At 47.8% G+C, this 15,147-nt stretch overlaps 2 protein-coding genes across 4 annotated transcripts in view; both read left to right on the top strand.

The window, feature by feature from the left end:
- The window catches only part of RELB (RELB proto-oncogene, NF-kB subunit), a 42,662-nt gene extending 40,267 nt beyond the window's left edge, over positions 1–2,395 (top strand). Inside the window, exon 12 of the mRNA XM_053606157.1 lies at positions 1,609–2,395. Coding sequence (XP_053462132.1) covers positions 1,609–1,991 — 383 coding nt within the window. The 3' untranslated portion in view covers positions 1,992–2,395. The remainder of the gene's footprint in view (positions 1–1,608) is intronic.
- A 186-nt stretch (positions 2,396–2,581) lies between these two features.
- The window catches only part of CLASRP (CLK4 associating serine/arginine rich protein), a 30,284-nt gene continuing 17,718 nt past the window's right edge, over positions 2,582–15,147 (top strand). For 2 of the 3 annotated variants that reach the window (XR_008382951.1, XM_053604262.1), the window contains exons 1-3: positions 2,582–2,660; positions 4,090–4,217; positions 14,612–14,709. Coding sequence is in view for 2 of the 3 variants with exons in the window: in XM_053604262.1 (XP_053460237.1) it covers positions 4,119–4,217; positions 14,612–14,709 (197 nt within the window). In the remaining variant the exon portion in view is untranslated. The remainder of the gene's footprint in view (positions 2,661–4,089; positions 4,218–14,611; positions 14,710–15,147) is intronic. The other variant, XM_053604263.1, reaches the window with a different exon arrangement.

Below are 15,147 nucleotides of genomic sequence, written 5' to 3'. Positions count from 1 at the left end.
AACCCAAGCTCTTGCTATTTTCTTTTCTTCCCTCTAGCACAGAGGTTCTCAACCTGTGGGCCCTTCAATACAGCAACCAACAGGAGCTGTATTGAAGGGCCATGGCATTAGGAAGATTGAAAACCACTGCTCTAGCATATACACAAGTCACCAGCTCCTGTCATTTTCTTCTTCTTTTTTTTTTTTTTAGAGACAGAGTCTCACATTATTGCCCTTGGTAGAGTGTTGTGGCGTCACAGCTTTTACAGCAACCTCCAGCTCTTGGGCTTAGGCAATTCTCTTGCCTCAGCCTTCCAAGTAGCTGCGTCTACAAGTATCCGCCACAACGCCCAGCTATTTTTTGTTATTGTTGTTGCAGTTTGGCCAGGGCTGGGTTTGAACTCATATGAGGGTTTGAATCCTCAGTATATGGGGTTGGTGCCCTACTCACTGAACCACAGGCACCGCCCAGCTCCTGCCATTTTCAATTCTTCATTTCCATCTCATGGTCCAAGGTGGCTATTGAAGCTTCAGCCATCATGGCTTCACTCGCATTCCAGTTACCAGAACTTAGTCACATCATCACATCAAGCTGCAAGGAAGGTTAGGAAAAAGTCCCAGTAGCTCTATGTCTTTTTTTTTTGAGACAGAGTCCCACTTTGTCACCCTCGGTAGAGTGCTGTGGCATCACAGCTCACAGCAACCTCAAACTCTTGGGCTTAAGTGATTCTCTTGCCTCAGCCTCCCAAGTAGCTGGGGATATAGGCGTCTGACACAATGCCCAGCTATTTTTAGAGACTGAGTCTCCCTCTTGCTCAGGCTGGTCTGGAATTCCTGAGTTCAGGCAATCCATCCGCTTCTATGTCTCTAAGTTAAGGGTAATCAGCTTTTACTGATGAAGTTTGTCCTGTTTCAAAAAGAAAGTGGCTTTTTTTTTTTTTTGAGATAGAGTCTCACTATGTTGCCCTCAGTAGACACAGCTCATGGCAACCTCAAATTCTTGGGTTCAAGTGATTCTCTTGCTTCAGTCTCCCAAGTAGCTGGGACTACAGGTGCCTGTCACAATGTCCAGCTATTTTTTGGCTCCAGTTGTCACTGTTTATCTGGCCCAGCCACCAGCCTGGGTCTATGTGGCTGGCGCGGTAACCTCTGTGCTATGGGGGCTGAGCCAGAAAGTGACTTTGTTATGACATTTATTTTACCTTGCAATTTGGGATCTGGCAACTTCCCAACTTTGGTCTCCCATGGTGTGGAGGTGTTTTTGTTTGTTTTTTAATTGGGCAACATTTCATGCCATCAATGCCCAATGAGTGTTTACAAGATTTCACTTTTTGGGTTTTGGGTTGTCTCTGTATTTTAGGGGGCTTGGAGGCTCCTTTCCTTTCTCATCCTTGGGGAAAACTCTCTGCAGAGCTGCAGGGTCATGGTTTAGACCTTGGTTCCACAACTCCACAGCTGTATATGACTTTACTTTCCCTCCTGCCTGTGTTTATTTACTGAAAAGAGTGATAGTCCCTTCTCACAAGGAGGCATCCTGATGACACATTTAGCTTAGGGCTGGACATTCAGGTTGGGTTCTGGCCAGAAGTTGGCCCTAAAGTTCTGCATACTTCTCTTTTCATCCGGTAGGTCCGTACCTTCCGCCCTCAGCCCTGCTGCAGGACACAGACTTCTTCCCCGGTGTGTCACTGCCTGGCCTGGAGCCCCCTGGTGGGCCTGATCTCCTGGACGACGGCTTTGCCTACGACCCCACGGCCCCCACGCTTTTCACCATGTTGGACCTGCTGCCCCCTGTGCCGCCACTCCCCAGCGCTGTCGCGGGCAGCGGGGGTGCAGCAGCCGCGGTTGGGGAGCCCCCGGGCCCGGAGCCGCTGACGCTGGACTCGTACCAGGCCCAGGGCCCTGGGGACGGAGGCACCGCTAGCCTTGTGGGCAGCAACATGTTCCCCAACCAGTACCGCGAGGCGGCCTTTGGGGGCGGCCTCCTGTCCCCGGGACCTGAAGCCACGTAGCGCCACGGCACTTAGAGGATAGGCTCTGGGTGGGGAGGGAGGTGGCGGGGCTATGTGAATTCAGCCAAGACGTCCAGCACCACCATCCCTTTGGGCCGCCCTCTGTTTAGTCTTCCGACCTCCTCATGCTTCTCAATCGAACACTTAAGCGTTGGCGAGAAGCTCCGTAGCACGAGTTTCCCTTTAAGCCATTATTATAAATGAGGAAACTGAGTCCGGAGAGAAAAAGGGGGTTGGCTCCCGTGCACTTGCTTCTTAAAGCTGCCTCAGCTGGCACCTTCTCCGGCCGGATTCTGAAAAAATTGTACATATGGGAGGAAGGGGTAGATAACGGCCCTCTTCCTAAGACTTGAGGGTGGGGGGGTAGGTTGTTCAAATTCTTCTCAATAAATACATGTTTTTGAGCTTTGGGGTTTTCGTCTCTCCTCTAATTGATAAACAGCCCGGTCTTTTGACAAAGCAACACCTTCAAGTTCGGCTCTCTGCTCCGCGTCTCCGCCCTACTCCTTCTAGTCCCCGCCCCTCGGCTCCAGGCCCCGCCTCCGCATCGGCGGAAGTGCGCTACTCAGCGCTCCACCACACTCCGCCCCTTCCCCTTGGCGCGGTCTCTCATTTCCGCTTCCGGTGCGGCCGCGCGCGAGCGCAGCGGTGGGAGGCGGCGATCAGCCGGTGAGTGCAGGCGGCGGGCCCCAACCCTGTGGTTTTCAGGCGGGCGTCAGCCCAGCTTCGCCCTTGCTTCGGGCTTTCTTCATGCTGCTGTGGGCCTCTGCTGGTCCCGAGGACCGCTCGTTCCTCACCCCCTTCGGCCTGACGGGCTTCAGGCCGCGCCCCAAGTCTTCGCCGTGGGCCCGCGTCGGACTCGGCCTGGGGCTGGCCAGTGTCACAGCCCCACTCACTTGTCATAAAAAGCAGCCCAAGGTACTCAGGAGGCTGAGGCAGGAGAATCGCTAAGCCCAAGAGCTGGAGGTTGCTGTGAGCAGTGAGGCCACGGCACTCTACCGAGGGCGACAAAGTGAGACTCTGTCTCTAAAAAAAAGATAATAAAGCAGCCCAAAATCTTTGGCTGCAACCTTGTTTTCAGCCATGTCCACAAGCTCTGCCCCCAAACTCACCCCACCCCATTTCGTCAGCCAGCTCCGCCTCCCTCAGGCTTTTTTTTTTTTAACATGCATGTTGTCTCCTCACTCCCCTGTTCAAATCCCTTATTTAGACCTCAGCTTTACTCTAGTTTCTCCTTACAACATGCACCCCCTCTTCCCTCTCCTCCATCAAGCGCCATCATCTTCCATCCACTCCTTTTACCGGACCTCGACCCTTACCTCCTATCACTATACTGTTTACATACAGTTTTTCTCAAATTTTCTCCACCTGCCTTCAACCGTATCTCTCTGCAGCCCATGCTCATACCCACCCCCCACATATGGCCCCTGGTGGAAGCATTTTTAACACTTCCCTTTTGCTTGAGTTCCAGCCCTAGGTGCTCAGACACCTCAGGTGCCTTCTGACCTTACTTAAAATACTGCTTTTGTTTCAAAACTTGCTTTTTTTTTTTGAGACAGCTCACTATGTTGCCCTCGGTAGAGTTCTCTGGTATCACAGCTCACAGCAACCTCAAACTCTTGGGCTTAAGGGATTCTCTTGCCTCAAGTCTCCCAAGTAGCTGGGACTACAGGCGCCTGCCACAATGCCTGGCTATTTTTTTGTTGTAGTTGTCACAGTTTGGCAGGCCCAGGCTGGATTCGAACCTGCCAGCTCCAGTGTATGTGGCTGGCACCCTAGTCACTGAGCTATAGGTGCTGAGTCTGTTTCAGAACTTTCATTCCTGACTTCAGCATGTGGAAATCCAGGACACCTCTCCCAGGGATGCTCACCCAGAATCACCTCAGGGTTTTTCAGAATGTCTAACCTACTGGATCAGAGTTGTCAGGGATGCACTTGAGCATCTGGCTTACAGTCTTACAGCCTTACTTCTACTCTCTGAAGCAGAGAGAAGTGCTGTTTAGGATCATCTCTATCACCCAACTTGTTAGAGGACTTTGATTCTGTCCATAGGGTTTTTACAGCCCATCTGACGTTTCTAGGTGCCTTTATCCTTCAGGTTGAGGCCCCAGGCTTGGCCTCACCACAATGTGGCACGAGGCTCGAAAGCATGAGCGGAAGCTTCGAGGCATGATGGTGGACTACAAGAAGAGAGCAGAGCGGAGGCGGGAGTACTATGAAAAAATCGTGAGTACCTGGCCTATTGGCTTTACATCTGGGATTAGGAGATCCTTCAGAGCAGCAGTTCTCAACCTGTGGGTTGCAACCCCTTTTTAATAATGAACGTACATTGGGGCATTAGGAAGGTTGAGAACCACTGCTCCAGAGGGTGAAGCCTTGGTCATTCTTGTAAAATTTGGGCTTGGAAATGTATGCCAGGACAAGAGGAGTATTTTCTCGGGAGTATATTCATGAATTGTTTCTTGAGCATCATCACTAGTAAGAATTTGAGGGGTTCTGTTTTTTAAAGCATACCATGTTGTTTGGTGTGGCCTCAGAGTGCAGACGTGGTGTTAACAAGAAGTAGAGAAATCAAAAAAAAAAAAAGTAGAGAAATCTCTGTAACTCCCATAGCAGTCCACACATAAGACTGGCCACCTCCAGAATGTTCTCTTTTTCACATACTGCTATGTTCTCTGTGTCTAGAAGAGCTCAGCTACTCTTGAGGATTGGCTTGGCACACCATAGGAGTGCCATCAATATTCATTAAATGAAATCCAACCACTTCCCTCTCCTGTTTGATGTTTCAGTTGCTTTTGGAGAGAAGACCAAATTCCATCCTTGGCCTTAGAAGGCCCTTGCTGTCTGGCCTCTCAGTTTCATCCTGGGGCAACTCACCTGGCCATTTTTCTATTTTTGCCACCGCAGGGCTTTGGCTTGTGATGCTTCCTTTCACCCATTTAGCTCCTACTTGTCCTTGGGATCTCAGCTTGAAATGGCCCTTGTTTACTAGATCTTTTCTCCTGTTAGATGAGAACTGTATAGACCTTCCCGTTTATACTATATCTCTGCCCTGGCCTCCTGGTTTTTAGTCCCATCTCCTCCAGTCTTTCTTCCTCACAGGGGCCAGATAGGTCTTTCTAAAGCACAAAGCTGACCCTGTAATGCTCAAAGTTCCTAGATGAATCCTTAGTGCCCTTGAGAGAAAGCCTAGGTTCTTTATCATAGCCTTCAGGATCCTGCATGGTTTGTCTTTTTCCCCTCCTCTAGACTCATGCCACTCTACTTTCTGCCTCTTCCCTTTGCACAAGTCATTTTGGCCTCCTTATTCTTCTGTTGACAGAAGTACTTTCCGGGCCACAGAACTTTTGTATGACCTCTTCCCATACCTGTTAACTTTCATCTTTCAGATCTCCGTCCTCAGAGAAGTCTCGTCTTGTCCCTCTGACTTAGTCAGTGTCTTTTATAAATGCCATCATAGTTCCCCGTTCTTTCCTTTTGTGGAATTTAACACACTTGAGATGCACACACGTACCCACTATGTATTTTGAGCACTCCAATCCAAAAAACTTCAAAATCTGAAACTTTTTCATTCTGACGTGATACCCTGGCACAAATGGAAAATTCCACACATAAATACTTAACACAGGTTTTGTTTCATGGACAAAATTTTTATTTATTTTATTTTATTTTTATTACCTTTTTTTTCCCCCAGAGACAGAGTCTCACTTTATCACCCTCGGTAGAGTGCTGTGGTATCACAGCTTACAGCAACCTCCCGCTCTTGGGCTTAGGCAATTCTTTTGCCTTAGCCTCCCGCTACAGGTGCCCATCACAATGCCCAGCTTTTTTTTTTTTTTTTTTTTTTTTTGAGGTAGAGCCTTAAGCTGTTGCCTTGGGTGGAGTGCTGTGGCATCACAGCTCACAGCAACCTTCAACTCCTGGGCTCAAGCAATTCTCCTGTCTCCGCCTCCCAAGTAACTGGGACTACAGGCACCTGCCACATTGCCAGGCTGTTTTTTGGTTGTAGCCGTCGTTGTTTGGTGGGCCCCGGGCTGGATTCGAACCTGCCAGCTCAGGTGTATGTGGCTGGCGCCTTAGCCGCTTAAGCCACAGGTGCCAAGCCGCCCAGCCATCCAGCTATATTTTTATTGCAGTTTGGCTGTGGCCCGGTTTTAACCCGCCACCCTTGGTAAATGGGGCTGGCGTCCTACTCACTGAGCCACAGGTGCCGCCCATCTTTTTTTTTTTTTTTTTTTGAGACTGAACCTCAAGCTGTTTCCCTGGGTAGAGTGCTGGGGCGTCAACTCACAGCAACCTCCAACTCTTGAGCTCAAGCAATCCTCTTGCCTAAGATCGTTTTTTTTTTTTTTTTTGTAGAGACAGTGTCACTTTATCACCCTTAGTAGAGTGCCATGGCGTCACACAGCTCATAGCAATGTCCATCTCCTGGGCTTAGGCGATTCTCTTACCGCAACCTCCTGAGTAGCTGGGACTACAAGCGCCCGCCACAACGCCCGGCTATTTTTTTGTTGCAGTTTGGCTGGCACCCTCACTATATGGGGCCACAGGTGCCGCCCAAAACCAAGTTTTTGTTATTGTTGTTGTTTGTTTGTTTGTTTCTTGCAGTTTTTGGCCAGGGCTGGGTTTGAACCCACCACCTCTGGCATATGGGGCCAGTGCCCTACTCCTTTGAGCCACAGACACTGCCTTGCCTCAGTTTTTTTAGTTTTTTTATTTTAGTAGAGATGGGGGTCTCGCTTTTGCTCAGGCTGGTCTGGAACTTGTGAGCTCAAGCTATCTACCGGACTTGGCTTCCCAGAGTGGGCTAGGATTACAGGTGTGAGCCACCGTGTCAGGCCATGATATCTCATTATTTATATGCAATTATTCCAAAATGTGAAAAAAATCTTAAATCCAAAATACTTGTGGTTCCTAGAATTTTTGATAAGGGATACTCAACCTGTGTGTATGTGTATACACACACGCGTACACTCAGCTTTGTGAGATTGAGGACTAAGTATTAATATTCCAGAATAGTCCTCTTCAAATATGGATGGACAGAATAGATGAGTAAAACAATATCAATAATAGCAGTTACCATTTCATCAATCCTTAGCAGGCACCAGGCCATGTGAGAAGGCTTTTGGTGCATAGTTTTTTTTCCAGTCCCCATAGTCAGTCCTGAGACAGACTGCTCTGACCACTACTCTTCAGAGAAGAGGAAACTCTTCTCTGCCAACCACTGTGCCAGAGAGAGAGCTCATCTCTGGTGATGCCAGAATAACACCAGCGTGACCACAAGAGCAAGGCCTGGGTCTGTATTGGTCATAGTTGAGGCCCCAGCAGTGGACCAGGAACACAACAAAAAGCTCTCAGGAATTAATAGGCACCACATATTAAGTGCCTATGGCCCAACGTACCACGCCCAGTACTTGCTACTTTGGTTCATTCTAGTCCTTTCAACAGGCCCAACTGGTGGGTATTGATGATTGCTTTGTTAGAGGTGATGCTAATAGCTAATGCTATTGAGCAATTCTGTATTAACCACTGTGCTAAATACTTGGTATGCATCTCTTATTAAAGCCATATTCCAGACTAAAAGGTCGTATCTCTGTTTTACAGAGGCGCAAACTGGGGCTTTGAGAGGCACAGTTTGGTCACACAGCAAGAGGGTGAAGCTGGCATTATAATCCAGACTTTCTGATCCTTACCTCTCTAAGTTTTCACCTGGGCCTTATCCTGTGGAAATGGAGGTTTGGAAAGGCAAAGTGAAGTCAAGGTGACAAAGCCAGGAAGCAAAATATCATCATGGTTAGGTACTTAGAGTCTGGAGACAGAAGGCTCTGGGTTCAAATTCTAGCTACTCCACTTACCAACTTACCTACTATCTGAGGGTTAGCGGATATCTCCCTGAGTCCAGTTTCCTTTTCTGCATGTGGAGTGATATCGCATGTGCAGTTTGGCTGTGAAGAACAGCGAACTAAAACATCAGTGGCTTGAACAAGACAGAAGGTTATTTCCTAGTCACAGAAAAGCCCAGGGGTAGCCCCTTCTATGCAGGAACCGGAGCACCCTCTGATTCGGTTTTTTTCCTGTGCACAGTTTCTCTTTCCGGTGTCATCTCAAGGTTGCACAGCTTCTTTTTCCGGTGTCATCTCAAGGTTGCACAGCTTCTCTTTCTGGTGTCATCTCAAGGTCTCAGAGGGCTGTTCAGACTCTAGCCCTTATGTCTTCATTCCATCCAGCAGAGAAGAAGGAGAAGGAAAAGGGGGCAAACATACTTGTGGTACCATTTAAAGTTTTGAATGCTGGTTACAGCGGCTCCTGCCTGTAATCCTAGCACTCTGGGAGACCAAGGCAGATAGATAGCCTGAGCTCAGAGGTTGGAGACTAGCCTGAGCAAGAGTGAGACCCCATCTATACTAAATTAATAGAAAAACTAGCTGGGCATTGTGGTGGGCGCCTGTAGTCCCAGATACGTGGGAGGCTGAGGCAAGAGTATTTCTTGAACCCAGGAGTTTGAGGTTGCTTTGACCTATGATGCCATTGTACTCCAGATGTTTTCCCATAACATTTCCACTCATCCTTCTGACTGGAAAGCAGTCCCATGATCACAGCTGCTAGGAAGGCTAAGAGGTGGAGACTTTATTCCAGGTGACTGTGACTAGCTATATTAGAAGTTCTATTACCACTAAAGAAAAGGAGCAGATCCTGGTCACTAATTAGTGTTTTTCCGCAAATGGAGAAGAGCTCCTTCCTCACAAGGCTATGGGATATTGAACACACAGAGCACGAAGTGTAGGCCTGGCCAGCGTGATTATTGTTCAGTGAATGTTATCTCTTGGGTAGAGCTGGAATTGGGATCCTGATCCTTGGATGGGGTAGAGGAAAGAAGCCTGGAGTTGGGACTCCAGACTCCCTTCCTAGTTAGCAGGGTTGCTTCCTGAGCTATATTTTCCCCTTAGGGCAGTGATAGTAACCAGCCCCTCTGACTGGATGATGGAGGAAGAGCTTAAAGAGCAAGTGTTTGTGCGTGCTTTGTGGTGCAGGCCTGTACAAGCAGCCATTATCCCTGTATGTGAACATGTTGTGCATTCAGATCTGAGCTGCCCAGCTGTGGCATGTGGCTGAACTATGGCTGATGGCTGCTGTGAGAGGCGCCATGGCTCATGCTTGGGCTGAGAGCAGAGGCTGTAGGCAAGTGTTGGAGAAGCGGAGGTAGATTGTGGTAGACTGGATGAGCATATCCAGACCTGGCTAGTTTCTCTGTTCCTGGTTTGTCCTTGGTTCCTGCTTTCCCTGTCTTTAGTCCCAGGCTGACTCTGGTTCCATCATTGCTTCTGTCCTGGTCAACTTTTTATTTTTATTTTATTTATTTATTTGAGACAGAGTCCCACTTTGTCACCCTTGGTAGAGTGCCATGGCATCATAGCTCACAGGAACCTCAAACTCTTGGGCTCAGGTGATTTTTTTTCTCTTGCCTCAGCCTCCTGAATAGCTGGGACTACAGAAGAGTAGCTGGGACTACTCGCACCTGCCAAAACGCCCCACTATTTTTAGAGATGGGGTTTCGGTCTTGCTCAGGCTGAAGTCCTGAGTTCAGGCAATCCACCCACCTCAGCCTCCCAGAGTGCTAGGATTACATATTGGCCACCTGACCCAGCCCCTTGTCAACTTTTTTTTTTTGGCAGTTTTTGGCTGGGGCTGGGTTTGAACCCCCCACCTCCGGCATATGGGGCTGGTGCCCTACTCCTTTGAGCCACAGGTGCCCCCCCCTTGTCAACTTTTTAAATCAGTGGTTTGGATAAAGAAACGTAATCTGCCCCCCCCCCCAAAGAAACATAATCCCCTGTTGATATCAAAGTGGGAAAGATGTCTCAGCTCAGGTGTCTTCTCCTCCAGGAAGCCTCAGGCTTGTTCAGATATTCCCCTGGGCTCCCTGTCTCAGCACTGCCCACTCTAGGTTGCCACTGTGTAGGGACAGGTTTGTCCCCTCACACTGACTATGAGTTCGTGAGAGGAGAGCCAGAGTGGTTTCGGTCACTGTTAAGCCCCAGTACAGAGCCTGCTGAACAATGAAATGAATGATGAATGAAGCTATGAAAGATTTCATGAACTCCTCTGACCCCATCTGATCCTAGAGGCAGGGTAATCCAGTGGTTAAGAGTGGATTTGGGATCTTGAGAGATATTTATATATCTATGTTCATTGCAGCATTATTCACAATAGCTAAGAAGTGGAAGCAAGCTAAATGTCCATTGATGGATGAATAAAGAAAATGTGTACACACAGTGGATTATTATTCATTCTCAAAAAAAGAAGTCCTGTCATATGCTACAATATGGATGAACTTTGAGGACGTGCTAAGGGAAGTAAGACAGTCAAAAAAAGACAGTACTATAGGATTCTATTTACATGAGGTATACTGAGGGTGGTAAAGTGAGACTCTGTCTCTACAAAAGAAAAAAAAGATCCTTTGAAATAGAAAATGGAACGGTGGTTAACAGGGGCTGGGGAGGAGGAAAAGGGGAGTTGATGAGTTTTGTTTCAGTTTTGCAAGATTGAAAAAGTTCTAGAGATCTGTTGTACAAACAGGTGTGTATAGTTCATACTGCTGTAATGTGCACTTAAAAAATGGTTAAGATGATAAATTTTGTTGTGTTTTTTTTGTTTGTTTGTTTTTTGAAAGAGTCTTACTTTGTCAGCCTCCTGACTAATAGGTATCATAGCTCACAGCAACTTCAAACTCTTGGGTTCAAGAGATCCCCTTGCCTCAGCCTCCTAAGTACTTAGGACTACAGGTGCCCCCCACCCCCTTTTTTTTTGGAGATGGGGGTCTCTCTCTTTCTCAGGCTGATCTTGAACTCCTGAGCTCAGGTGATCCACCTGCCTCAGCCTTCCAGAGTACTAGGATTACAGGCATGAGCCCCTGTGCCCGGCCTGTTTTTTTTTTTTTTTTTTAAAGACAGGCTCACACTGTTGCCTGGACTAGAGTGCAATAGCCTTATCATAGCTTATTGCAAGCTCTCCTGGGCTCAAACAGTCTTCCTGCCTCAGTCTCCCTAGTAGCTGGGACTACAGGTGCGCACCACCACACCTGGCTGATTTTTGTGATGTGCTTTTTACCATAATAAAAAAAATTACTCTTAAAAAAAAAAGAGTAAATTTTGGAATCAGGCTCATCTGGGTTCAAATCCTTGTTTTGCTTATTACTGGTATGATCTTAGGCAGGTGGGCTTTACTGCTCTGAGCCTCATTTTTCTCATTCAAGAGAGGGAGATAAGAACTTCCCATGGTTGGGAAGTTTGAGTGAGACTGTGTACCTAACACACTTAGCACCGTGCTTGTCTTTTAGTATGGTTCATTGACGTTCCAGAATCTTCCAACAGAGCCAGGCCTTAGACTCTGGGTTTTATTCCTAGCCCAATCCTTTTTCCTTTCTGTGATGCTGACCCTGCCAGCGCTTTCTCTGTGCCTACCGAATGCTGTACTGCAAATGGTGTGCCATGAGTTGTGGCTATGAGAACTGGGCATTTGGTGTGGAGCAACCTCAGAAGTGTGGTGGAATCTTGTCCTTAAACTTGTGGGGGACTGTCATAGGGCTGAGGAGCAGGGTGTGTTGTGGGCCCTAAGGGAGGAAGGGAAGTGGGTAAGGCACAGGCTGAGGAGCTGGATTCCTGCAGTGCCACCCCTGCTGGACCTGCAGTCTTGGGCATATGTCAGACTCAGTTTCTTTAGGTGTGACTTTTTTTTTTTGAGAAGAAGCTATCACCCTGGGTAGAGGGTCATGGCGTCACAGCTCACAGCAACCTCAAACTCTTGGGCTTAAGCGATTCTCTTGCCTCAGCCTCCCAAGTAGCTGGGACTACAGGTGCCACAACACTCTATTTTCTTTTGTTGTTGTTGTTGTTGTTGTTGTTGTTGCAGTGGTCATTGTTTTAGCTGGCTCTGGCCGGATTCAAACCCACCAGCCTGGGTGTATGTGGCTGGCGCTCTACCATTGAGCTACGGGCGCCACTGTTTTTTTTTTTTTGTTTTTTTTTTTTTGAGACCGTCTCACTGTGTCTCCCTTGGTAGAGTGCCGTGGCTTCACAGCTCACAGCAACTTCAAACTTGTGGACTTAAGTGATTCTGTTGCCTCAGCCTTCCAAGTAGCTGGGACTATAGGCATCTGCTATAACGCCCAGCTATTTTTTTGTTGTTGTTACAGTTGTCATTGTTGTTTACTGGCCCAGGCCAGGTTCGAATTCACCAGCCTCTGTGTATGTGGCTGGCGCCGCAACCACTGTGCTACAGGCTCCAAGCCCTTTTTTTTTTTTTTTTTTTTGAGACATTGTCACTTTGTCTCCCAGCAACCTCAAACTCCTGGGCTCAAGCGATTTCTCTTGCCTCAGCCTCCCAAGTAGCTGGGACTATAGGCACCCACTATAGTGTCCAGCTATTTTTGGAGACGGGTCTCACTGTGGCTCAGGCTGGTCTCAAGCCTGTGAGCTGAGGCAATCCACCTGCCTCAGCCTCCCAGAGTGCTAGGATTACAGGCGTGATTCACTGCTCCCAGCCTCAGGTGCAACATGTTAACAGCCCAGCACCTAGCATGCAGTGAGTGTGGAATTAAAAGCTGAATATTAGCTATGGCTATTAGTGTGTGTCCTCACCTCCTTCCAACAGGGAGCTGTACCTGCTTCTCTGCTGGCTGAGGGCTATGGAGACAGAGTGGGGAAGTGCAGCATCTTGGGGACTTGAAGCTGATACTTCTTGAAGGGTCTCAGTCTCCCCATGTGTTAGTGAGGATGCATTCTCTCTTCCCTTCATTTGGTGTTCCTGAGCATCTGGCACGGACCAGGCGGTGTTCAAGGCCCTGGGGATACAGCAGTGAATAAAAGAGATCCCTGTCTCACAAGCGTTATGTTCCAGTGTGGAAGACAGGCGATGAATAAATATAAGATACAGTGTCACATGTGGTAGATGCTCTGAAGAAAAGAAGTGGGGTTAAGGAGCTAGGGTAAATAAGGCTTGTGGGGGAACTATTTATATAGGGTCAATAAAGAAACCTACAAGGAGCTCTGAAATAAAAGGGAGCAACCATGCTCCAGAGCATTACAGATAGAGGCAGAGGTCCTGAGCCAGAGCCAGAGTGTGGGGCGTGTCTGGAGTGTTCAAGGAATGGCAGGGGTGTGGGCGTGGAGCAGAGTGGGGAAGGAAGTCTGAGCAGCATAGGAGCAGCAGTCTAGTGGGTTTTAGCAAATCCTCTTGGCTGCTGTAGAGAACAAGGCTAGAGCAGGGCCCTGGGAGGAGGCTACTGCCAGGAGGTCCAGACAAGAGGCGATGCTACCTGCTAGTGCATGAGGTTCAGAAGTGGTGGGCCTCCTTCTCAGTACCTGTTGTCAGGAGCTAGGTCAGGATTTAATGGATAGCACAGCAGCCCCTCTTGTGGCTCTGGTATGGCACTCAGCTAGAGGTCTGCCAAGGTCCAGCTCTCATGAACTTCAGTGGTGGGAGGTGCTGGTGCTGTTGACACTCTTGTGGTGACTTGGACCTGTGACCACCCCATATGAGGGCTCTGGCCTGAGGGCTATAGATTCAGGGACAGCTTCCCCATAGTAGTACCCTTTTAGGGGATTGTTTTTAAAACTTTGTTGAGATGTAATTTATATACCACAAAATACGCTCATTTAAAGTGTGGGTTATACAACCATTGCCACAATGAAATTTTAGAAAATTATTGCCCCCCAAAGAAACTCTTTACCCATTAACAGTCAATCCCCATCCCCAAACTCCTCAGCACTAGGCAGCTGCTACTCTGTTCTCGGTCTCTATGAACCTGTGTATTTGGACATTTCATAAAAATAGAATTATACAATGTATAGCCTTTTGTGACTGGCATCTTTAACTTAGGACAGTGTTTTCAGGGTTTATCCATGTTGTAGTGTGTGTCATTGATTTATTCTTTTATTGCCAAGTAGTATTCCACAGTATTATGTACCACATCTTGTTTATCTGTTCACCGTTATGGACATTGAGGTTGTTTCCACCTTTGACTATTGTGAATAAAGCTAATGTTGTGAATATTAGGATGCAAGTATTTGTTTGAATACTTGTTTTCAGTGCTTTAGGTTATATACTTAGGAGTGGAATTGCTGGGCCATATGGTAATTCTTTGTTTAACTCTTTGAAGAACCTGATTTCTTTACATTCTTGTCAATACTTGTTATTGGCTGTCCTTTCACTTTTAGGCCTCCTAGTGTGTATGAAGTGGTTATCTTGTGGTTCTGATTGGCCTTTCCCTGATGACTGATGATGTTGGTCATCTCTTTGTGAGCATCTACAGTCTTGGTATCATAGATGTTGGTCCAGGCTGAAGTGCTCACAGCTGGCTCTGAATGAATGGCCCTTGGTGTGGGGGATAAAGAGTTGGGGAAAATATTTTAGGGAGAGAAGTCTCAGTACTGGCAGTGCAGAAGATGGAGCCAGACTTGAGAGCTTCTTGCTTGGGAGGAAATGATTCCCCTGTCTCTAGAAGGGGTGCAGGTTAGTTCATCTTTCAGGTAGGGCCTGGTTAACCTCAGCGTGGTTATGTAGGGAATGGTGGGGTTTGGAGCTTGTCTAGGTGGTGACCTCCATCCTGTCCACTCCTGCAGAAGAAGGACCCAGCCCAGTTCCTGCAGGTACATGGCCGAGCTTGCAAGGTGCACTTGGATTCTGCAGTTGCCTTGGCTGCTGAGAGCCCTGTTAACATGTAAGACTCACATGGGGTCAGGGTAGTATCTATGACTTAGAGGTCGGGGGTCAAAAGGACCAAAGGATGGTGTAGGGTCAGGAACAGAGACTCTGGAGTATGGACAGATTTGGGGACTCCAAGACAGGGAAGGCTTGGCCTACATGTGAAGGTGACATTCACAGAAGCTAAGTAGAGTAGGTGGGGTTGGTAGCAGTGGTGGTTGGAAAACTTAAAGGGAAATGAGTGGGGCCAGGGCTTCAGAGGAAGTAGAGACTATGTTGCCAGAGAGGAGTCTTGCAGGGTGACTGGGGCCTCTCAAGTGGCCTCTAGGACTTGTTTTTTTTTTGTTTGTTTTTGTTTTTGTTTTTTTTGTTTTGTTTCTTTTGTTTTTTCCTGAGACAGAGTGTCATTTTGTCAGCCTCTGTAGAGTGTGGTGCATCATAGCTCACGGCAACC

The sequence above is a fragment of the Nycticebus coucang genome, chromosome 10 (assembly GCF_027406575.1).
Source record: "Nycticebus coucang isolate mNycCou1 chromosome 10, mNycCou1.pri, whole genome shotgun sequence".
NCBI lineage: Eukaryota > Metazoa > Chordata > Mammalia > Primates > Lorisidae > Nycticebus > Nycticebus coucang.
This window is presented reverse-complemented; position numbering and strand designations above follow the sequence as displayed.